The sequence below is a fragment of the Cinclus cinclus genome, chromosome 3 (genome assembly GCF_963662255.1).
Source record: "Cinclus cinclus chromosome 3, bCinCin1.1, whole genome shotgun sequence".
In the NCBI taxonomy this organism is placed as follows: domain Eukaryota; kingdom Metazoa; phylum Chordata; class Aves; order Passeriformes; family Cinclidae; genus Cinclus; species Cinclus cinclus.
Window position 1 is genome coordinate 99,899,232 of NC_085048.1, and position 23,446 is coordinate 99,922,677.

Consider the following 23,446-nt stretch of genomic DNA (forward strand, 5'->3'; position numbering starts at 1 on the left):
ACATCTGACATGATTCGGGTGGAGGTTCCTGTCCGTTGCTTGCTTCCATGTATCACTGACACCTGGTGCTAAAGCTGTTCTAGCTCAAACACACAGAGTCACAGTCACAGGATGGTTTACAGAATACAGTGTTCTTCTTTCAAGAGAAACAAAGACAGGGAGTCATGCTAAAAGACTGTATGTCTCAGTGCATTATTCTTTTTAGGAAAATTATTGTCTGCCTTTTTACTTTTCTATTTTAAAGATCACCACTGAGAAAAATGACAGCTGGCTCTGTCTCAGTTCCTCAGATCATCCCACTTCAAATCCCACCTCCAGGGAAAGCTCAACGGGAAATAGACACAAATACTCTTGTAGAAATAAAATCAGGTATGAGCAAGAGCTTTAACTCCATCTCAAACCTTTACTTATGTGTCCATTTGAAACATTTGGCCTTTCTACTTTTTTCACATTTAATTATGATTTTTGGAGTGTGCATTTCATTAAGGAACTTATAAAATTAACCAAGAGGTTTGATGCACCAAATATACTTGCATATAATTTTATGCATTCAAACAATATTACTGACATAAAAGTTATATGTGTTAGCAGTCTTAATTGCTTCCAAGGCCACACTTTTAATCTGTTGCATTTTGCTTTGACTGCAAAAACAGTGCTTGAAACAATCATGTGCCAGGCTCACTCCCAATACTGTCGTTACAATTTTTGAATTGTCACTTTTTGCTATGGCAGAAAATACCCTTTCTGTCATTGAAATGGACAAGCTGCTGCAATGTGTTCATGCAAAATCATTTCACAGATACTTTGCTGTCAGAAAGATTGCTTACAATGAAATTGCTTTTCTTGAGTAACTGATATTTCATAGGAGAAACAGTTTTGATCCCAAACATTCAGTCACTTATGGGACTGCTTTTTCTTTATGTGAGAAAAATCAAGCATGATAGTGAGTACTTTGCTTTTCCAAGGTTGCCTACAGCCTGAGGAATTTCTTTTTCTGTTTCCTTCAGATACACCTGGGACTGCTATTTATTACACTTTAGATGGAAGTAAACCAGAACTCATTTGGAAACCTGGCTATGGGGTATGCAACACTTTGGAGTATAAGGGTCCTATCACATTACCAGTGGGGAAAATAATGGTCAAGGCCCTGGCAGTTACAAAGTGAGTATCCTGTTTTGGCAAGGGACAGACATCCCTGTCATAGCTTGTGTTGTGTAAAGCACTCCATGCCCTGCAAGTGAGAGATGAGCCTTTCCTCAAGCAGTTTGCGATCTAAATGATCCTCATAAATAGCACTGACTAGGCTTTCTCAATATTATTTTTATCCATCAAGTGTTTGTGTGGTTGGATTACCTCTTGGTTGTTATCTCCTGGACTGTGGGTGTCCAGTGATCCTGGAGGCTGTGGATGAGAAGCTGATGTACTGTTCTGAGAACTCATCCTTTGGGGTGAGAAACCAGGGTGGTGTTTTCTGCAGTCATCCAGTGGTTCAGTGGATTTATAGAAGTTGGTCTTCCTAGGAAATTGCTTAGTTTCTCCCAAAGGATCACAGAATGCTGAACCTCACAGCTTAAGTACAACATTGGGTGAAGCAAAAATACAATACATAGAAAGAAAACTGAGTTTTGCTGCATAGCCACTGACTTTGTCCAAACTAACCTCATGCTTTGAGACAGAGAGAGGACACATAAATTCTCTGTCTGTACTATGTTGCATTATCTTTTATTTCCAAGGGAGCAGAAACTTCCACTACACTTGGAGATTTGTGTTTGCTGCTCCCTGTTAGCAGCACCTGCAGCCAACCTGTGTTTGTGTCTGCACTGGAATGTAACAATATTATATAACACACAAAACCTAGGCCAATGTTTATTTTCTTCCTATCATTACCTAGATTAACACTTTTTTCCAGCCTGTTTTTCTTAAGACATTTTCAGATTCACTATAATGACAATAAATCATGAAAGAGTGGTTTGGACAGTTACAGCACTTTCAATCCACTGTTATAATTTAATAGGTACTAGAGAATAACAGTTGTTTTATCAAATAAATATGCTCAGGATTCTGCCACAGTAATGACTGGCAAGCTTGGAAGGGATGTTCCACCTAATAAGCCACATCCATCAGTGATTTTCTTGCTGCAGCACACAGGTCTGTGGCAGGTTCTTAGCTTTGTGAATACTGATTTTCAGGGACTACAGGGAGAGTTCAATTGTGACGAAGGTGTTTATGGTAGAGTACCAGCAACCAAACATCCTTTTCCCTGTAGAAGATGATGACAATAATTTTCTAAGAGATATGGTCATACAGGTAAGTTTTAGAAATTGCAACCCCTTGTGTGAATATAAAATGTTGTATATATGATATTATATAGAAATTAAGATTTGATTGCCAGTTTTATTCACTTAACTTATTTTCTGTCTGCCCATCTTTGCTACTTTGGTCTTTTTTGTAATATTAAAATTTCAAGGGGACACATTTCTCCCCCCCCAATATTTTATGACTGATTGAGGTCAAATATTTTAATATTAGATTTCTAAATTAAGCTTTTCAAATGTTTGCATTGAAAACAAATACCTTAAGCATGTACTTTAAAAATTTTAACAAATAACTATAGCAAGAGAGGATCAGAGCAAAAGCAAAAAAAAATTATCTGGAATTCAAATGGAATTATGTTTTAGAATAAGGAAGGTGGAACATTTACTACAAAACCTAAGAATAGACTGAATGTGGAAACCAAACCTGCCTGGGATGAAACACCCCAAGACCTTCAAGGTACAGTATCACTTCATATCTGACACAGTCTTCTGTCCTAGCAGAAAATAGTGTGGAGTTTTCCTCTTTTATCACTTGTAAAATGTGGGTAACTTTAAAACCCTCTCAGAAGACAGAACATCCTCTGGAAATTCCAGTTTTAATTGCTCAACACTGCAGATAGAGAACAAAATTTACCTTCCATACATTTCACATGACTTCTTAAAAACATATTAAAATTTCATTCATTTCTCAACAACACAAGGCCCTGTCTGTATTTCCCCTTGTGCCAGAAAATGCTGTTAAATTGATGGGATTAAAAATCCTTTACAGAGTTTCTTTATTGATGTTTGCTATCAGTAAGATTTCAAAATAAATACACTAAGCAGAAATGAAAGCTTCACCCAGATTTTCTCTGTAGATAAAGCCTCTTATTCCGTGGCAACAGCAGTGGGACTGTTTCAGAGCAGGGAATTGTATTAATGTTTGCTCACTAATTTACTCTTAGAAGCTGCAGGTTTTTTGAGCATGAAGGAAGGAAGAAACTGTAAATAAATTAAAACACAAAAATAAGCTCTGTCGGGAAGGTGTGGGGCTTCTTCCAGTTTAATTTCCTTTAATTCCATGCATCTTATTTGAACCCAAAATGTAGATGCCAAATATGTTTTTAATTATGCTTGGCAAGAGTATGTAACATTCCTGTTCAGATATATATTAACTGCACAAAGTGAGTGACACTAGAATAACAGGATTGTAATTTTAATCTTGGAAACAGACAGAAAGCCTTCTCACAGGTCCCCTCAAGGACCTCAGCTCTTTGCCAGTCGTTTAGGAGCCACAGAGTACAGAGAGGAATCCACCTCAGCACAACCAATGGAGTCATTGCAGGTGAGCAAAGGGGTAGGCTGAAGAAAACTGTACAAGGCCATCTTCAGGACAGAGGTCTAAAAAAATGAGGAGGTGATGATTTGTGATCTCTCTCAGCTATTAATACCTTCACCTGCATTCTACAGTCCTGATTTAAATGTAATGGTAATGATGCACTAGAATAGGAACGCCCAGAGCAGGACACGGTTGTCAGTATGGACAAAACCAAGCAAAGGAAATCAACGCTGACTGCATTCCTACTAATTCTCTTTTAATACATTCCTGAATCTGCAGTTAGCAAAAACTTACTGCTGTTTGTTGGCAAGTTAATATTTAAAACTCAATATTCAGTAATGCTGTGGTCTAAGTATATATCTAGGAAGCCACTGATTTATTTTTATTGCAAGAAGCCATGGGTCCTTAATGCAGCTGATGGGGGAATCAAGGATAGTAAGTACTCCTCAAAGCAGTGCATTTCAGCGCAGTTTATTTGAAATTACATCTGTATCTGATTTTTCTATCTTTATATGCATTTTGCAAATACTTCCTTACTAAAGTCTGAAGGATTACCTCTATTTCAGTTTGCAAGTTCCTCTGCAGTGACTAGCCGGAAAAGCTTAGCAAGCACACAGGTGTCAAGGATCCAGAGCAAAACAGATTTCCTTAAGTAAGTGACTTCTCCTTTAACATATTTGTCCTTTTGAAAGAATCTGAGCCTTTTGCAACCCAGCTGATAATACAGTGGGCCTCTATAAAAAGTAGGAAGGCAAAGACAGACATTGGCTCATAACTGGAGAGTAAAATCTAGGTAGGACTTTGAAAATTCTGTTTCTCAATTGTAGTTTTCAGCTGTCAGTTATCAGCTGTCTTATCATCCCCTGGATAAAACTCCTAACACTCATAAGACCACAGTATAAACTCTTTTCAGATTACAGTACACCCTCAGTGCTGTAGGTGAACCCTGCTCACTGGAGTAGTCTCACAGAACACTAATGCTTATCTGTATTGAAACTGTTCTGTGATCTACATCAGTGGCTCCCCGTGGTGCAGCACTGAGGCCTGACACAGACTGCCTGTCAGGAGACCTGTTTACCTCCCATGATGAGGAGGAAGGTACGAAACTCCATGGTAGCCAGAGGGCTTTCTACCTTGCAAAGCTCTTTAGAGTTCAGAACTCTGTATCATGGATGTTGGGGCATGGTCTGATGTCCCACCACAGTCTGGAAACCACAACTGAGAAATCAGTGGCCTGAGTCCTGTCACAGCAAGTTCTAGATAATTCATTACTATACAGCAGTGCAAAACAAAACCAAGCTCACCCAGTTTGCTCTTGTTTTCAGATGTGCACATTGTTCTGCCCCTCGCCTGTCCGAGCCCTTGGCTCACTTCTGCCAGAAATGTGGATCTCCTATCCCCCCTGTGCCAGTCCAGCGCTTCCCACTCCCTGAAGGCACACAGGTCAGAAAAACATCATAGCAATCCACACATCATTCTGAGAGAGAATAACAGGCTCTGCAAGTTACACAGTCAATACTGGCAAACCTGTTACCTACTCACACTTTCATTTGAAAGTTCTGATGTATTTGCTTTGTTCTGCTCAATACCTTTAGCACTGGACCCAATGAGACTCTCCAACAATGGGCAAAATTTACCATAGATTTCTTCAAGTGCCATGTATTCTAATAAGGAAAACAATTAAAAATTAAATTATTTGTCTATGCCAGGAAGCAGTACCAGTCCTGAAACTTTAAATGGTGATAGGTGTGGGCATATGCACCAAGTTTTTGCAATGGTGCATGTAATTGTCTTCCCTAAGCTCTTCCTAAGAGATAATAACCTGATCTAACAAATCAGTGGTGTATTTCCCTTCTGTATCATCCAAAAGTTGTCTGGTCTGGGCAATGCTGTAGTTTTAAGTAATGACTGAGATTCATCACCTCTTTAGATAAGGTTCATAATCAGGAAAATTTCAATACCTGTTATGAAGTGGGTGACAGTGGAAGAACAGGATTGTAATTTTAGTCATGGAAACAGAAAGAAAGCCTTCTCACAGGTCCCCTCAAGCACCACAGCACCTTGGCAGTTATACTATATTTTATAGTAGCATTTAATTTTATTGACAATTACCTTAATATCTTTCTGGCATTCTCTTTCCAAATTTATTAATATTTTCTCAGTATGATCCTTTGAGCTTTAAGGATCAATATTAGCATCAGTTGCTATCAATTGCTATGTTTCCAGTGACCTTGCTGCTGATGTAGACTCCAGCTAGGAAAATACTGAAATCCTGTGATAACCTTAATGATCTCATTGTGGTCTTTAACATAACTGTGATGTGGCTTTTCCTTTAGATGGCACCATGCCTTGAATGCAGACATCTTGTACCAATGAATACACCCACTTGCATTATCTGTGAGTCACCAATAGCTCCACAGCTGCAGCCCCAAAACAACATCTGCATAAAGGTAATTGAGAACAAGTAAAACAAAATAATGATTTAACTATTGGTGTGCATTTTTTGAACAGATTACTGCATTACAAATATTTTGATTCAACCTGGCTTTGTACAATTACATTATGGACACCTTTAAGAGTTAGTGGGATTAAAAACAGCTTGGATGGAAAAAGGGATTAGAGGTTCAAGACATGGACATACTTTCCTTGAGAAGGTTGGAGCAGCAGAGGCAATGTGTGATGAGCTGACCATAACCCCCATTTCCCTGTGCTGCTGAGGAGGGCAGGAGACAGAGAATCAACAGGAAGGTTAAGTCCAGGAAGGAGAGAAGAGTGGGGGAAAGGTGTTTTTTGAGATTTGGTTTGATTCCTCATTTTCCTACTCTGATTTGATAGTAATAAATTCTGTGACTTTGCCCAAGATGAGTCTGTTTTTCCCCTGACAGTAATCAGAGAGTGATCTCTCTCTGCCCATAAGCTCATGAGCCATTCATTGTATTCTCTCTTTTCTGTCTAGCTGAGGAGGAAAGTAATAGAACAGCTTTGGTGGGGACACCTGGTCTTTAGCCAGGGTCAACTCACAATCAGAGGTCTTTTAAGGCACCTCATAGTATTATGGTATTGTATTATTATTAATAATTGTTTATGCAGATACTGGGCTGTCTGATTTTATAAGAACACTGACTAAGCAAACTGAAACCAGAGTATACAAAGACCTGGAGAATCTGATAACGAATCTCCTGAGGAAACTATACCATAATTAAAAAAAAAAAAAAAAAAAAAAGCAGTTCCCATGTGATGAGCAGGCAACATGGCCTAACTAAAGTGTGAAACAGCCCAGACTTGAAGGATATCTTCTATCTGCAGGGCTGAATAACCACAGCACTTTGTAAGATCAGGTCGTCTGTCTCTTTGTTGACAGTTTTCAAATACTATGTGAAATGTATTTTCTCTCTGTTTGAAAGGGCAAAGTCATTTGTCAAGTGTGTGGCACAGGAAATCCTCTTCACCATAAACACTGTGCAACTTGTGAGAGCAAACTTCCTGAAGTACAGATGGTAAGACTTCAATCACACTGGGTGGAATCAAACCACATCAGAACATGCTTTCTCTTTGGCAAACTGGAGTCATGTCCCCATGTCCCTGTGTTACCAAAGCAGAGATTCTCTCCCCCATGTCATATTTAAGCCCAGTCCTCCCACAGAAGCTCCACCACAAATGCCCAGCTAAACAGAAGTGTCTCATTTACCTTCAAGTTTCTGACATGGAAGTCAGGATTGTGAATGCCGTTGAGAAAGCTCAGAAGGCTCTTAGAAAATAAGTAGCCTTGACTCCAAGGGAATCTTGTTTATGTCCAGATTACTTTCAATTGCAATAGAAAATTTGAGTATATACATAGGAATATAATTCACACTGATTTCAGTTTTCTGAAAATAGAATATGCTTTTACATTATTTTTCATATCTCCACTTTTACATTATTTTTCTTATCTCCACTTGCTGCACATCTCTACATGCACACAGCTAGCAGGCTTGTATTTGGCTGTGACTCTGCACAGAGGTGAGAAAAGCACTGAAATATTACCCCTAAAATTCCTCTGTTTCAACTCCCTGTTTTGGTTCCTTGGAAGAATTTTATTTCCACTTCTGAAAAGTCTTGTATGAAAAATGAAAAATTCTCCAGGTTGTGGTAAATACAAAAATGATAGAACAAAAATGGTTTGCAAGTTAAAATCTTACGATTATAATGATTAACATCCTGAGCTCTAAAACTGGCTGTAGCTAGAGGCAAAAGTCTTGTATAGCCACATAAGTGCCATTTTGAAGTGAATTTCAGTAGGATTCTGTACTTACCTAAGATAAATGTACGTTTGGTTGCTTCACTGAATGCAGATAAGTGTGGGGGTAATCTGTAGCTGCATATGTCGTTAGGCACGTGACTTGAATGTGAGACCTGTATTAGCTGAGAAAGTTAATTGCTTACTAAGAATTATTAATAGTAATCAGAAAATATACTAATAATAGTGATGAATAAGTGATAATAATTTAATAATAATAATGCTCTTATTATTGTTAATGGCTATTAAATTATTTATGTTTAGACTTGTGCTTTTGTAAATTTTATTTTCCAGCTGAACCCCCAAATTATATTGTTCAAATTGCAACACAAACCACAGATTAAAACAGGGCTATTTTATGTTTGCTTACTTGCTGTTATGGTGTAATCAAAATAATTTTCCTTGGGTTCTGTCCCTTATCCATATGCCTGACTTGTAGAGAAAATAAACTACATAAGCCTTAAGGCAAAACCAAACAAAACATTGTTAAGTCCTATTTGCCCTAACTGGGATCTATACTTAAGCTCTAGAAGTTTCAGATGAAAAACCTGTTTTCTTTTGCTTACTCAAATAAGTTAATTGTAGAAAAGCTGGGTAATATATAATTTGCACAAGGCAGAGGAGAGCAAAACAATTTATACAGCAAATTCCAAAGTGTGAACAAACTCCTTGCCTGAACACCTTCTCCCTGCCATACCACTAAAAAAGAGGTACAAAGAAAATGGTGTGCTGGATTTGAAAATCCAAGTTTGTCAGCAGAGAAGCCTCCATCTTAATTTCATCTGTACTTACACATAGGACCCCATTAATAAATACTCAGTTTAAAAGCACACCATTGATAAGATTTTTTTTTTGGTGCTAATTCTGCTAAAAATATTTTCAAATTAATTAATGGTACATTTTACCATGGTTTTGTAATAAAAAGCAAGATTGTAGCTTAGATCCAAGTCGCTCTTGCTCATTCTAAGCTGCAATAATTCTTTCAGGCTGAATATTACTTTATGTTTTCAGAGCAGCTTGCTTTCCTCTTTCCCCTTATTAGGCTTGTTATTAGTCCCTTCATTAGGACTTTCCTTCATAAGAAGCATTTTTTCCCAAATGCTCATTTTGTTTTGTCAGCCCATGTTTGGAGGAGACTCCTGCCCACCTCTCCAGGGCCAGCAAAGGAGGACAGCTCAGTGCTCAAAATGCAACGGCGTGAACCAGAGCGATGCCTGCTTCTGTGCTTGGTGTGGGGCCAAGGCACGTGCTCCTGCTGTCTCGGGGGACAAACCTGCTGCTGCTTCTCTGCAGCAATGTCACACTTCTCTGTGCAAAACTCCTGTCAGTCAGTAAACACTCAGTTATTATCAAGATACTTGCTTAGAGCATAGATGATTGTGTATGAAAAAATGAATGGTTTAGAAGACCCCACATCAGTCAGTGACGCAAAAGTTTAGAGCTGCAAACAAATGAGTCAACAAGCACCAGATCATTGCATCACGTGAGATGCAACAGCCCCGTGCTTGGGCAAAGTAACTTAACCATCAAAGGTTAAAGTATAGGCTGACCTACTGCAAGTTTTCTCCATAACAATTCTGGGCTCTAATCACCTATTCAGTCAATTGGCAAATATGAGATGATGCATGCAATTGTTTTGACTGAAGGCTTCCTTAACTTCAGTAAGGACAAGCACTTCACTGCTGCTCAGTAGAGTTACAATCAATGTAAACAATTTCCCCTCATAAAGTGCTTCTACCTAAGATCACACTCAAGGAGAACTTATTCTCTGTGAGCTTAGTGCACATAAAATTTGAAACACTTTCCTATATTCATAAACAACCTTTAGTTCTGTGCTGTACTGGGGCTCTCAGGGTGGTACTTTACTTCCTTATATTTCATTCCTCTGCTCTTATCATTCCTGAGTCATTCATCCTATGCTTCTCTAGTGACAAATGTTGTGTTGAACTTTCCAGCCTGGACCTCCTCCGTCCTATTTTAGTTGTTCCAAGTGTGGTACCAGCAACCAGCCTTATGCTCGCTTCTGCGTATCTTGTGGTGTCTACATAGAGCCTCCATCCAGACAGAGCTCTCCTGGCAGTCCCATGGATTCTGGGGACTCACTGGGATCCTCTCAGGTAGGACACACAGTGTTACAAATCCAAGTTTGACCTCAGCTGAGAGGCTGCTCCTTTGGGGATATGTATCAGCACAGCTTCATTTATTTCCTTGGGACAGTGCTGTGGGCTGGGAGCACAAAGAGGGCAAAAATGTTTGTTTTGCTTTGTGCTGAAAAGCAGCTTCACCCCAAGGTCTTGATCCAGCCTCCTTTGAGATGGCAAAGTGAGAAACAATCTGCCTTTCAAAAGTCTTAGCTCTTTGGCTGTGAATTATTTGTGGTCTGCTGATACAAGGTATTCTTTCACAAAAATGTAGTGTTTTTTTTAAAACTGTTTCAAGAAAGAGCCCAATACTTAGCAAGGCCAGCTTTTGCCCTAGGAAAGCATACACATCCCCTGGCAATCATGAAGAATTTAGATTTTGCTTGAATATTTGTGATACATTGCATTGTTGTTACAGACTAGTAATTAAAATTTTATAAATTGTTAATTATTCTTCCTCCTAGCTGTTTCATTCCCTTACAATTTGGTGTACTGTTCTAGTTAGTTACACTTGCAAGCCACTGAACTATATCTATATTACTTACATTTTCCCTTCTCCTTCACTCTCCACAGGCAAAACGATTACAGGCTGAAGTTGTCTGGCAACCTTCTCCTGTTTCCTTACTCAAATCAAGGGCAGAACTAACAGAAAGAAAAGATAAAGGAACCCAAACCATTGGACTTTTTTATCCATCCAGCAAACTGTTAGAAAAGAAGGCACTTGAGCTAATTTCACAAAAAGAAAAGGTGGAAAAGATGAGTGATCATAAGCCTCTCCTGACAGCCATTAGTCCTGGAAAAGGTTAGAAGTTCTGATTTTATGATTTCTAAACAATTTATGACCTTGCATTTTTCTTGAAAATATTATAGCTTATGGAATGTGGCATCAGTAGGACACTAATTTACATCTTTACAAGTCTGTGTTTCCACCAGTCACTTGTAAATGCACCACCTTAGAATCCAATCAATGATCTCCACCAATAGCTAAAAGAAGGTTGTAAGCAGTATCAAAATTGGGCAGCCTTACTAATTTGGTAGCAGTTGGATTTCTTCAAATCCCACAAGACTGGAGGCAATCTTCCAATTTGAATTGGAAACCACTGAATAGCTCCCAGTTCCCAGCACCCTCCCCAGCCCCTGCCACGTGAAGTTCAAGTAGAGCTGTGATGGCACCTGCAGGGATATTGATAAACAAAACTCTGAGATAAAGGGGATCAGAACTCTTGAAAATTGATGGAACTTTGTCTACATGAGGAACTTGTTTGGGGTGCTGTTGTGAAAAAAAATATAGAAGCTTCAGAAGCAAAGAAAACTAAACTAGAGGAAGGGATTCTTAATAGCATTATAAAAACATCACTCATTGAAGAGTCTTTCACAAACTACAGTAGAAGCAGTAGCATTACAGCAGACAACTTTCTGTCACAGTGGATTTTGTGGTCACTTTGTTCTTTGTGGAATCACTTGACTGTTTGCTGTCATTAAATGCTTGCCATTTTTAGAGGTTTTCGTTTTACTATCCTGAGAAATCTTCAGCTATCTGGATCCCAAATCCTTGAAGACAGTCCATCAGTATTAATTAGGGATCTGATAAATGGCTGAGTGGGCAAAATTGTCTTTAATCTCACAGGACAGTCCATCTGGGCAATCCATAGAATGGCTTAATTTTAAATCATTACAGCACCAAACCCTGGTTTGGAGGAACAGTTACTCTTTTAGATCCACTTTCTCATCTAGCTCTCTTCAGCAATCAGATGGTCAACTCCTCAGACTGTTACCAGAATTAATTTTCTATTGAGTAGTAAAGGTTGCTAATTAATGTTAGAATTTCCTCTTTTGACTCTGTATCTGTATTCAGATGGACTCTGATTTTTAAAATAATCACTGGGGAAATCTGTTTTCCTCCTCCCTTCCTTTGAAATGTGACATGTTCTCTTAGGTATCACTGTAAGAAATACAACACTTGACTCAACATGTCAGGGAGCTTAATTTAGTCAGAGATAAGAAAGGATTGGCCCCTAATAGTCCCAGGAAAAAACCAAAGTATCACAGAAGTACAGCTCATCTTGTGAGTGAGAGCTGCTATCACTGGGAAAGGCTAAAAAGAAATTTTGAGCTGCTTTTGAATTCTTTTCACTTTTTTCCACTAGGCAGAGATAACTTGGTTGAAGTTGCACTGTGCAATCTATTATCCTTTAGATCCTGCCAAGGACTGAGGAACTTATTCCATAAATCAATAAATGTCTCTTACAGTCAGTTCATGCTGAGTTGGGTACATGGCTTGAAACTATCTGTATCAACAAGACCATGCACCCAGGAAAATCTTGTTTATATATGCCAACTGTGACCATTATTTCTTCAATCAAAACAGGATCAGACATTTGATATTAAAGTTTTTAAATACAAGTGATTAAATAAAATGGTGGAGGTTATTATTTATTGACAATATCAACTATTAACTAACCTTCTTTTCATATGTGAAGATTTAAAAAAATGCTAAACAGTTAAGAAAGGGGGAAACAACAGCAGTACCAAAATACTAATCCTCTGGTGTGTACTGTATTTCTTTTTTTGCTGTACTTCCAGTCTGTTTTGAACAGGAGCCAAGATATTTACCAGGTAAACTTTACAAAGAAGAATTTCCCTTTTCTACTGTAACAAAGGTTAAATCAGTGTAATATAGGTGTAATCTGCTATTGGTAGCATGGGTTCAAATATTCCATCAATGGATTTGCCAAAAATCCTTTGAGATCTAATAGAACATCAACCATGCAAGAGTATGTTTTTGACCATGTGAATTTTTTCAAATAAAATCTGGGGATCTGGGCTAGTTATGAACTTTATTGCAAGTAATACTGACTTCTATGGAGAAATCATTCACCAAGTAGTCCATTTTAGGTGTTTTAAATACTACTTTCAACTTGAATTAGTTTTTGCATATGAGACCACAGCATGGAACCATTTATGTTGTTTTGTGGATCTTTTTCTATTCATTTAAAGCTGCTTAACAATTAAGATCTGTTGATTTAGTTTGTCATACCTGTTCAACCTTGAGTCTTCTAAGCACAAAACTCCTTGTGTCCTTGCTTTGTCTTTTAAAAGCCAGAGCAGCACTTTCCTTCTGGCTTGGTCTCTTTTCACTGTTTCAAGCTTCACTTAACATGAAGGAAAGGATAAGGTCAGAGCAGCTGCATCGTGTAAGTTAAATGAGCTTGCCAAGCCTACACAATTTATTTACAACAAAATGAATCGTGCTCTGTACTTACCATGAGGATGCTAAAAAGAAAATTAGCCAGATCCTGAAAACAATCAGTTAAAAATGAGAAAAAGTCCATTTGTTTTTTTTTCTCGGATTGAAACAAAATGTAGCTCTGGATTTCCCTGGAGAGGAGGTGCAAAATCTCTAAATGGCTTAAAATGAGTTTTGAATCCAGGCACATTCAGCCTTTCATGTTTTGTGCCCTGTATTGGTATAAAGGAATGCTGACTCTCTCCTAGAGATCCTGACAGGCAAAGGAGCAGGAATGCTTAAGCTCTTAACATGCTCTCACATATATAACTGAAAGGAATTTATTTGGAGGATCATTTACAGACCAAAATGTGTATCCTGAGTTTGTGTGTTTGCAGTTTTCAGATTTGGCTTATTGTTCCTTGTCAGTTATCCCAAATCAACTAAAATCAGTTCAGTAATACATAATTACTTAACTGTAATATTTTACCATTTTCTTTTCTTATGATTTGGAATAGTGTGAGATTTTCCCTTTACACAGGACCAGTTTTGACTCCTAAGGATCATTCCAAGACATGGCTTTGTTGTGAACAGAGTGCCCTAAGTATGAATTATAACTATGGGTGAAACAGTGGTTTTTTTAGGGTGTAACTTCTTTCTTGTTTTCTTGATTAGAAGAATTTTCTACAGAATTTTTATCTCAGTGAAACTATGCTTTTAAATCTTCCATCACTTGACTAGAAGGAATGTTAATCACACTTTAAGGATTTTTCTCCTGCTCAACTCCCTGTGAACAGGTTACTGGAGAAAACAGCTGGATCATATTTGTGCTCATGTTAGAAGCTATGCCCAGAACAGTCTTGAATTCAGGACACTGATTGGAGAACCTCAAATGGGAAAGGTAGGAAGGAGCTTTCTTCCTGTGGAGGGTCATGGAAAAAATACTGTGGCTGCTAAATAAACACTGGAAAAATAAATGTCTCCCTTTTCTTTAGATGTTGACCTGTTTGTGTGTGTCATTTGTCTTGTTTGGTAGTTCCATTTTTTGGTCAGCCTTTTCCTGAAGACTTTTTTCTGCTTTTTTTCCAATGGCAATTCCTAGTCTCTCACCTAAGAGCTGTAAGGGGAGTAAGAAAGCCTTTGCTCAGGTGCTTTTATATAGTAAGAAGGCAAAAACCTTCTAGGACTCCTTCCTAAATAGTAGATACTCCAGTAGATATTTCGTACCCAATTTCTATATCCACTGAGACCTACTGTCCACCAGGATCTTCAGAAGCTGCAGTGCAACTACAACAGAATATCTGCTTAATAGAGTTGAGGTAGGGTCCATTGCAACTTGTTTCCTCTGCTAGAGGATTCAAAAGGATAGGCCTGAAGTATATAAAATTGCCTAGGGAAGGCTATTCCTGCTGCTTCTTGGCCTTTTGTCAGCTAATTGTCTTAAAAAGCAATGTCCCCAAAAGTAACATAGCTGGCATCTGCTTTGAACCATTTATCTGGGTTTAATGCTGCTTTTTCAGTTTTTCATGTGGATTAAAAATATAATCAACCTTACCTCAAAATTCTCAACCAGCTGCAATGTAGTCTTCATTCCACTTCTTAATAATCCCCTGTACACTCATTGTTGTATGACTTGTTGCCAGCAGAACTGTTTCAAGGAATTGATACACAAAGGTACCAAAATTTTAATACAGACTGTGCTTCCCCAGACTGGTGTTGCAAAAGCAGCCACCAGTTCTCCTGGATCTGCGAGTCCCAAAAACAACACACACTTTTATGCAACTACAAAATCACAGTGGAGAATGACTGAACTTGAAGTGAAATGCAGCCTTATTACAGTTTGGGATTCATTCGGCATTTCAGTTGTTGTGAAATTTCCAGTTACTCAGAAAACACCTGCCCCTTTCTCACTGACATGGGAAGTGTTGGTACAATATCACAAGTATGCAAAGGCCACATGCATGGTTTTGTGCATTGGCTGCACAAGAAACACCATCAGCAAGACTTATTCTTAGAAGTATTTCTGTGGGATTTTTTTGCTAAGACATACTAATGGCTGCTCTTTCCTTCTAGATTAATTATGCTACCATCTCTGAAGATGACTTTGAAGTCACTATTACACTGAATTTTGCTGCTATAAACAAGGTCAGTTCGCGGGATGTGGCCAATTGAGAGGCAGCTGATCTAAAGTTTTCACTAGAGCAGTGTAATGCTGATGTATTTTAAATTCAGGTCTAAACAAGAAAAGTTTTTGTTCAGAGGGTGTTAACTTAATTAGAGAAAATAATCTTTTTCTTTCTCTGTTGGAGCTGGATGAACAGGTATCCTTATCTGATTAAGCCAGACTTCATGGTTATGGTGCTATCATCTCACATTTTGCTAGTTTGCTATTAGTATTAACTTTCTTCTTTCAGGTGACGTCGTTTGATGATTCTAGCATGCCTTAGCCTTTGATCTCAGATCCTGCTTTTCTTCAGCCTGCAAACTGGGTTCTTAAAAACTAAGCTTAGTAATTTTCAACAGTTTGGAGATGACTTTCATCAGAGCTCCTGTTAACTCTATTCAAATTTGGAATTTGTTTCAATAATTACCATCTTCCAAAACCCACAACACACATTTCCAGCTTTTCAAAGATGAAATCTACCATTTCAAAAATCCAAAATTCAGACGTGTCTCTTGTGTGGAATCTTGGAAAGCTTACCTTCCCATGTGAGGCCTGAAAAGCTGTATCACATCATTTCAGAAGTGAAATGTCTCAAGTGGTAGAAACACTTGCATTTGGATGAGAATCTTCTTTTCATTAAGTGACGTTGTATCACTTTTTTTCTAAATCAAAAGAAATACCTAACACAAGGTTCAGAAAAAATTGCTACGTATTTTTGCCTCCAAACAGAGTTCAATTACTTATGATAATGTCTTGTGGTAATTTGAGACTGATATTCAAAGCCTATGTATTTTCTCATATGCAATAGTGTTGTGCCACTAAGCAGCATTACATGAAAATCTTAATAACTGCCTGCATTTGATTCTACAGGATATTCATCCTAACAGAACAGTGAAGTTCAGTAATGATTATCCGAGTGCTGGAACAGAAGTCACAGATGGTCAGGATGGCAGTCAGACTAATTTTGGTGAGATTTTCCCCCCCATCTTTACAGTAGACCATAGATACAGCAGTCAGGAATATAGAAGCAGTGCTTGGAAGCTTAGACACCAAGGCAGGCAAACATTCTGTGCCTATTTAAATTGATCTTTCAAGTCTCAAAATGTGTCTGAGCTGAGATTTAAGCAATGCAAAGACTTATTCAAAAACTCCTGGGAATACTTCATCCCTGGAGAGCTGAGGAGACCAGTGAACTGCAGCCAGAGTTCACAGCAGTTTTTTTATTATAGCACTAAAAACTTAGATGCTTCACATACTCTTTTACAACAGGAACCATAAATATCAATATTATCAATATGCCGGGGACTGTTAGCTCTGTCGTATTTGGCAAAGATGAGAAATTATGAAATACGTTCATGCAGAGATGTTGTTAAAGTGCAATCTCCTACTGCTGTCAGCATTTTGGGCATCTCATCTTGGACTTAGGTTTTCATTACATCAACCTGTTGTAAAGTCAGAATTACAATTCAGGAATTCCTATAGCATCATTTGACATACTTAATTCACACATAAATTTCATCCACTTTGTGCTTGCAGTCTGAGGCTTGGCAAGAGGCAATCACTGCACTGGGAGCTGTGCAAATCTTTTGTTAAAACCAGTATGAACTGCAACAAGTATTTCATAACTGTCTCATGCGAAAAACTGATAAATACTGCTTTGATTGTGGATAAATTATTTCCAGATCTCTCCTCCAAGTTCTAGTTAGGATACTGACTTTGCTTTGAATTAACACTTGTTTGCCTTTCTAGTAGGCAGAGATGATCATAATCTTTTCTATTCAAGAGGCAAAATAAAGAGAACCAAGTCAAGAACACTCATGGGACAGGGATATAAGCTCTCTGTAAGTATCTTCTGTAAATACAGGAAGAAAGATTTATAGAGCAGCACTAAGATGAAGGAGGGCATCCGCGCACTAAAATAGAAAGGTTTTAACCCTGACTGGGGGCAGAGGATAAAAGTCCAACCTAATATAAAACCTGAACATTGGTAACTGACATTTAGTTCAGAACTGAAAATAACTAATTTGTTTTTCTACTAAGAGTTTAATTAGATTTTTTTCTCTCATTTTGAACCCATTCAATTTTGATAATGCATTAGGCCTAAGGACTGTTGCAGTGATTCTATTACAGATTTTTTCAGAAGCAACATTATATTGTCATCTCCCATTGACTTTACAACATTTGACTCCATAAAGGCCTAGTTTAATTAAAGAAGCAAGTATTTCCACTGGACACCAAATTTCCTGAAGAAACAGTCTACTAAAGGGATTGTCAGTAATGACATGGAAAATTTCAAACAGGAAATGTCCATTAATCTAAGCTTGGATCAGTCAGCCAATTCAAGAGGTGGGAGAAGATACAGACCTCTGTGATATGAGTCCAGAGATAAAAATGCTTGGTCAGGTGACTGAGCTTTCAAATGAGAAAAGGTTGAAAGCTGGGAAGAAATAAAAGTTTTAAGTTCTGTTGTTTGTTTGTAAAGATTTAGTAAACTAATTTCACTGAGGCAAAACATACACATTTTTAAAAGAAAATAGTTCCACAAGTTCTGGAAGCTTCAAACTTTACTCCTAAACATGTACCCATGTTTAATTTTACTGTACTGAGCAGATCTTTGTACAGCCCTGAAGAGCTGCACTGAGGTAAAGTGAATAATTTGCAGACAGGCTTGCTGAATGAAGACCTCAGTAGTGAGATATTAGCCAGGGTAACCCAACACTTGCTCAGGTTAAGAAAGACATTCCCAAAGAATTCGGGGATTAGTAACAATGAGACTCAGATACATCGAATTCATGCCACTGTGTGCACTTTGCACTTCCATTCCAAGGCAGAATCTGACCCACCTACTTGTATTTTCCCTCTGTGAAATGTTCCTGGCTGTTGTGTGTCTCCATAGCCAGAATCCCGACAGTTGCTGGATGAACTGGGTCAAACTGGGAAAGGACAAATCACCTTCACAGAACAATTGCTCAGTGATGTAAGTTATACTTGCTGAAGTTTCCTTTTTCAACTCTTCAGCTGTTTACTGCAAGAATATTAGCTTGGAATGCAACTTCAGCTTGATGATTAGGAGGCAACAGCCTTGCAATATCAGTCCTCAGATTGAAAGAGCATTTTAGAGAACATAGGGCCTGTGTTACATTTATAGATGTTCTCCCACACATTTCTATTTGGACAGTGCATAAGGCAGCCTTCTCTGGGTTTGTCAAAGACAAACAAAAAAAAAAAGTATTAGTTTTAGAATTTAGGATCAAGTCCTCTGTATAGCAAAAGCAAGCATAAACTCTGTGTTTCTGTTCTGGGATTTCATTTGGCTACCGTTACACACATTAACTCTGGGTTTGAGCTAGAAAATGACAAACTCTTTCAGAAGAAAGCAAAACAACACACACACTGTCTTGAGCATGAAGCCCATTTGCCAACTTGAACTGGCACACTACAAAAGCAAGGTGGAAGCTGAAAAATCTGCATGGTTTTAACAGCCCCCTTTGCTTCTGCTCTGTTCCAGGGAGCTAACCCCAATTCCCTAAGGGAGGAAGAGCACCCTGCCCTCACAGTTGCTGTCCTGAACAAGCACACAGGAGCCATCACCCCTCTGGTGCAGAAAGGGGCTGACACTGACCACCAGTCAGGGCCGTAAGTAAGCTCTGATCCTCTGCCTTGGCTCTTTCCAAGTGTTGCTGAAAAAAGTCACACATGCTCCAGTTTTAGAGAGAGCTAAACCCCACCTCTCCCATAAACCTACTCCTTTCAATGACAGTATCCACACTCCCACTTCCAGTTGCCAGCTTTGAAGATTTGTCATAACTTCTGTTATAAAAGCTGCTGTTCTATTCAGTTCCTTTCCCCATCCACTTGAACATAATATGATAAACCCCACCAAAGCCTACCACACTTTTTGTGTGTTCTGTATCCTCCTACCCATTTTCCTAAGTTTTATTTACTAAGTTTCCTTAGGTAATAAGTGCATTGCTCATTCCTTCTGTGCAGACACAACAACACATCTCTCCATCAGGCAGTTCTGCTGGGACTGGAGGGAGAGGAGTGCATCTGAGCCCTGTTATAGTAGGTACTGTGGCTGGGCCTCTGGCTCAGACTCCTCCCCAGCCTGCCAGCACAGACCTGCTTGACATCACTGGAGGGCCAGAGCATGCCCCTTATCTCTGCAAGAAGGAGCATCCAGAAATTCAAAAGTTACTCCACATCAACATTTACCTACAAGCCACTTCATCACTAAGTGCAATCACTTGCAATGCATTCAAGCAGTTTAAACCAATGTGTTCTGTATTTACAGCTGCAATTCAAGTGTGCAAAAGAAGAATGCAGCAGGGCACTCAGCACTGGATTTGGCTGTTACAGCTGGAGATAATAAGGTTATTTCACTGTTCCAAGTAAGTCTGGATAGAAAACATAGAACAAACTTATGAGACACAGGAACATTGTCCTCATCAGTGTGTTATTACAACAGACTGTTTCCCAAATAAAGTTGAAGGTTCTTTGACTTTGGGAGCACCTGATCACAAGCGTCCAGTTCTGTCTACAGAATCCATGACCCTGTGTGATCGGCTTGGGCCTTGTCAAGTATTTTCTCCAAGATTTACCCCATTCCCTTCTGGCAGTTCAGAGCACAGTTCCCCTCTGACTGCACTCTATTCTGCAAATTTTCTTTTCCTTTCCAAACAAAGGGACAAACCAAACTTTCCCAGGCACAAATAAATTTCAATGTTTCTGAAATGTCTATAATGCCTGATGAACACTGCTTATGAGAGTTTGACACTTGAGCAACAACACTGCAAGCTGTAACTGATGAGCTTATTTTCCTTTTTGATGTTAAAACTGCATTCAGCACAGCCCATTGCAGTAAGGGTCAGATTCTTTTCCTCCAGAAAATTCAGCAAAACTACTTTTTTGTTCTGCTTTCAACTTTTATTTATAAATGCATCAATATGAGGAAGCAGCCAACTACAAACAGAAGTTTACAAGAATACCCGGCATACTAGGTGTGGCATAACTCAACATTATTAGCCACAATCCTAAATCCCTGAAGTATTTTTAAAACTCCTTCCACTTTCTATGTCCCTAAGTATCTAAAAGCATTGGTATTCAGTACAAAAATGGAAGTGCATGTCAACTCCTATCAGAAATAAAAGTTTTAGCACCAGAGTTACCAGTATCTTTATGAGACGGCAATATCTCTAAACAGCTGGATTTACCAAAAAAAACCCCAAAAAACAAAAGACAAACCAAAAAAACACAACAAGTAAGCCTACAAGTAATAATCCTTAAAAAACCAGCAGGAAAATTAGGAGAATCCCTGCAGAAAAAGATTATGTATGCAATGCATCAAACCTCAGGTACTTTCCAGACAGACTCAGAGAAGTGAAGCAGAATTCCCTCTGCTTCTCAGGGAGAGCCAGTCTGGAAGCAGCCTCAGGAAACACGGCCATTCAGTCACAGGGGCAGTGCCACAGCATGTGGACAAGACAGACGTCACTGGCAACTGTGGAGGTAGAACAGTCTAGACCAGATTTTTTATACTACAACGCTGGATCTTGGCTTTGTCTTCAACCTTGGTCATCTTCTGAGAAATCTCTTTTTTCTGCAAAGAGTAAAAATAATATGTTACTGTCTACCACTAAGTAGAGTATTGTTCAGCTTCGAAAGTGGGATACATCCCGCCTAAAGCATGGCTGAGAACCAGGAAAGGGCACACCGGCTGATCCATCCCGAGCCTGGATGCAACAAAGCACTCTGCACAAAGCCTTGTGGTGAGGAACGAGGCCGGCTTAACAACCCAAAGACAAAATGCCATGTACGTACAAGTGCCTTTCTCATTCGCATTTTGTCCAACTTCAGGAACTCCTGCACCGTCAGGTTAGCAGGTTCTTTCTGAAGAGAAAGAAAACCACATTCCGCAGAGTGCTTTTTGTGTTCCTCCCTGAAAAGAGGCGAAAAGAAAGTGAAAACAGCAGAGAAGGCAGCAGCTCCCAGCGAGCCGCACGCAGCCGCTCTCCCTGCCCTGCCGAGCCGCTCGGTTGCCACGAGCGGCTCTCCCAGGCCGTGGCGGCGTCGATCGGGACAGAGGCCGAGGGATCCCCCCAGTACTCACAGGGGGTCGTCGTCGGGCTCCCAGCCCTCCAGCTCCTTAAGGCAGAAGAAGCACTGCGCCACGTCGGGGCTGTTCTCGCTGGGACAATGCACGAAGCCAGCCGCCGCCATCTGCGGGCACAGGGAAGACCGTCAGCGCCCGCTCCCGGCCCAGCTCCCGGCCCCGCTCCCGGCCCCGCGCTCACCCGCTCGGGCGTGCAGGCACAGCCCTCGGTAAAAGGCCAGTTGCGGAAGGTGGCGGCGCGGACGGAGGCGAAGTAGAGCCGCCACACCTCGGGCAGCGCCGCCAGCCCCTCCATGGCCCCGTTCAAACGGCGGCGCGCGCGGGGCAGGGCGGGAGCGGGGCGGGCCCGCCGCCCTCAGGGCGCCCGCGCAGCCCGAGACACCGCCCACAAGGACGCCTTTTTTGGGGGGCGAGGGAGCTGAGCTTAGGGAAACGCTTTGGACTTTGCTACCCTGTTTGGAAAGGGCGAGGTTCCACCTTTCCCGTTACCCAGGAAAGCTTTGCTTTGTTAAGGTGTATTTAGCTCCCAGCTCAGGGAGCGTGGAGGAACCGTGCCATGGAGCAGGGCGGCGTTGGCTCCTCAAGCACAGCTCGGGTGATCCAGCTCCCCGGGCACAAGGAGGGAAGCAGAGGGCTGAGAGCACCGTTTGTCTGCTTGCTTCAATACGTGCATCAGAAGAACCTCACTCCTTACAAAGCCACGGCTCCTGCCCCGCGATCGCTTCATGGCCTCTGAGGATCGGGGGTTAAAAGAAGGACCTGGACAAAACACGCTGTGTGCAGCACAGCAGCTGGCACAGAGCTGTTGTAACACCATCGTCCCTGAGGGACAAAGCCACAGAGCAAGATGGTCCTCAAAATCTTCACGGTCACCTTTAAGAACACAATGCAGAACTGGTCATCTTCTTCAGACTGCTTTATATCCGAATTCTGTCTGGAAAGAAGGAGCCTGCTGCGGCCTTGCATGTGTGCCTTCTGTGGGCGCGTCTGTAGGGAAATGAGAAATTTCTTGCCTTGGTCAGCTGCCCACACATATCCTCGTAGGGCCATACTGGAGCTTGCCAGATTCCAATGAAATAAGATGATGGAGAGGCACCTTAACAAACAGTATGACTACAGACAAGCTTTTCCAAGGGAAGGGCTTTAATTCCATTCATAAAGACATATATTTCTTTTCTTTCAAAGTCCAGCAAACTCATAACATTAAAAACATTGAAAATTTTCACATAGTCATGAAACAGGGAGAAATGTGCATGGACATTTGGGCACACAACCTGTGGCCGGGCTACTTTCCCCTCACACTACCACTGGTTTTGTGTTGGTAGTGATGGACACTGGCTAAACAAAAACACATTTTGTGTCCCTTTCTCTTCTGTTACCAAAATGAAGACTTCACCATGGCAACTACTGCTGTAGTCAGGTAGCCAACAGGTACACACAGCAGATAAGTACAAAAAAGTCACATTTATATGTAGCTCTCCATGGGCTTCATATGAAAGGACCATCCCAGTAGATGTGATCCATAGTTAAAACACACAGCCTGACTTTTGGTCAGTGCAGCTTTCTGTTCATCTGCACTGAATCAGGGAGGGAGAAAAGCTGCTACACTGTGAAAAAGGACAAGAGCCACTACCAGAAAAACTGTTTGGGTTGTATTTTTTAATTCTTGGGTATTTCTATTTATTCTTTGCTCTCCTCTTTACTGATACTTAGAGCCTAGGTGCTTCCAAGAACTGGATCTGGGTCACCTTTGCCCTCTTCTCCCTCCAAGCTGTGAGCAGACTGCTTCTACAAATCAGACCCTGCATTTCAAACATCCCCACTGACTTTTGCTCTGAGTTTCTTCCAACCAGAGCGCCTGTAGCAGGAGGAGGTGGGTGCTGGAGCTTGTGAG

The 23,446-nt window shown here is 40.2% G+C and overlaps 2 protein-coding genes across 2 annotated transcripts; one reads left to right on the top strand and one right to left on the bottom strand.

The window, feature by feature from the left end:
* The first annotated feature begins 260 nt into the window (after positions 1–260).
* Positions 261–19,867, top strand: DZANK1 (double zinc ribbon and ankyrin repeat domains 1). The gene is given in 20 exon segments (XM_062489046.1): positions 261–369; positions 1,008–1,161; positions 2,190–2,307; positions 2,679–2,772; positions 3,527–3,639; positions 4,200–4,285; positions 4,959–5,076; positions 5,970–6,083; positions 7,038–7,130; positions 9,029–9,151; positions 9,865–10,026; positions 10,624–10,852; positions 14,074–14,177; positions 15,350–15,421; positions 16,311–16,407; positions 17,193–17,281; positions 18,337–18,417; positions 18,949–19,076; positions 19,431–19,505; positions 19,735–19,867. Coding segments are annotated over 20 exon segments (2,292 nt in total).
* A 484-nt stretch (positions 19,868–20,351) lies between these two features.
* Positions 20,352–21,847, bottom strand: BIRC5 (baculoviral IAP repeat containing 5). The gene is made up of 4 exons (XM_062489375.1): positions 21,734–21,847; positions 21,550–21,659; positions 21,261–21,378; positions 20,352–21,039 (listed from the first exon to the last, which is right to left on the bottom strand). Exons 1-4 carry the CDS (start codon positions 21,845–21,847, stop codon positions 20,959–20,961), a joined length of 423 nt encoding a protein of 140 aa, XP_062345359.1. The 3' UTR covers positions 20,352–20,958.
* Between the last annotated feature and the right edge of the window lie 1,599 nt (positions 21,848–23,446).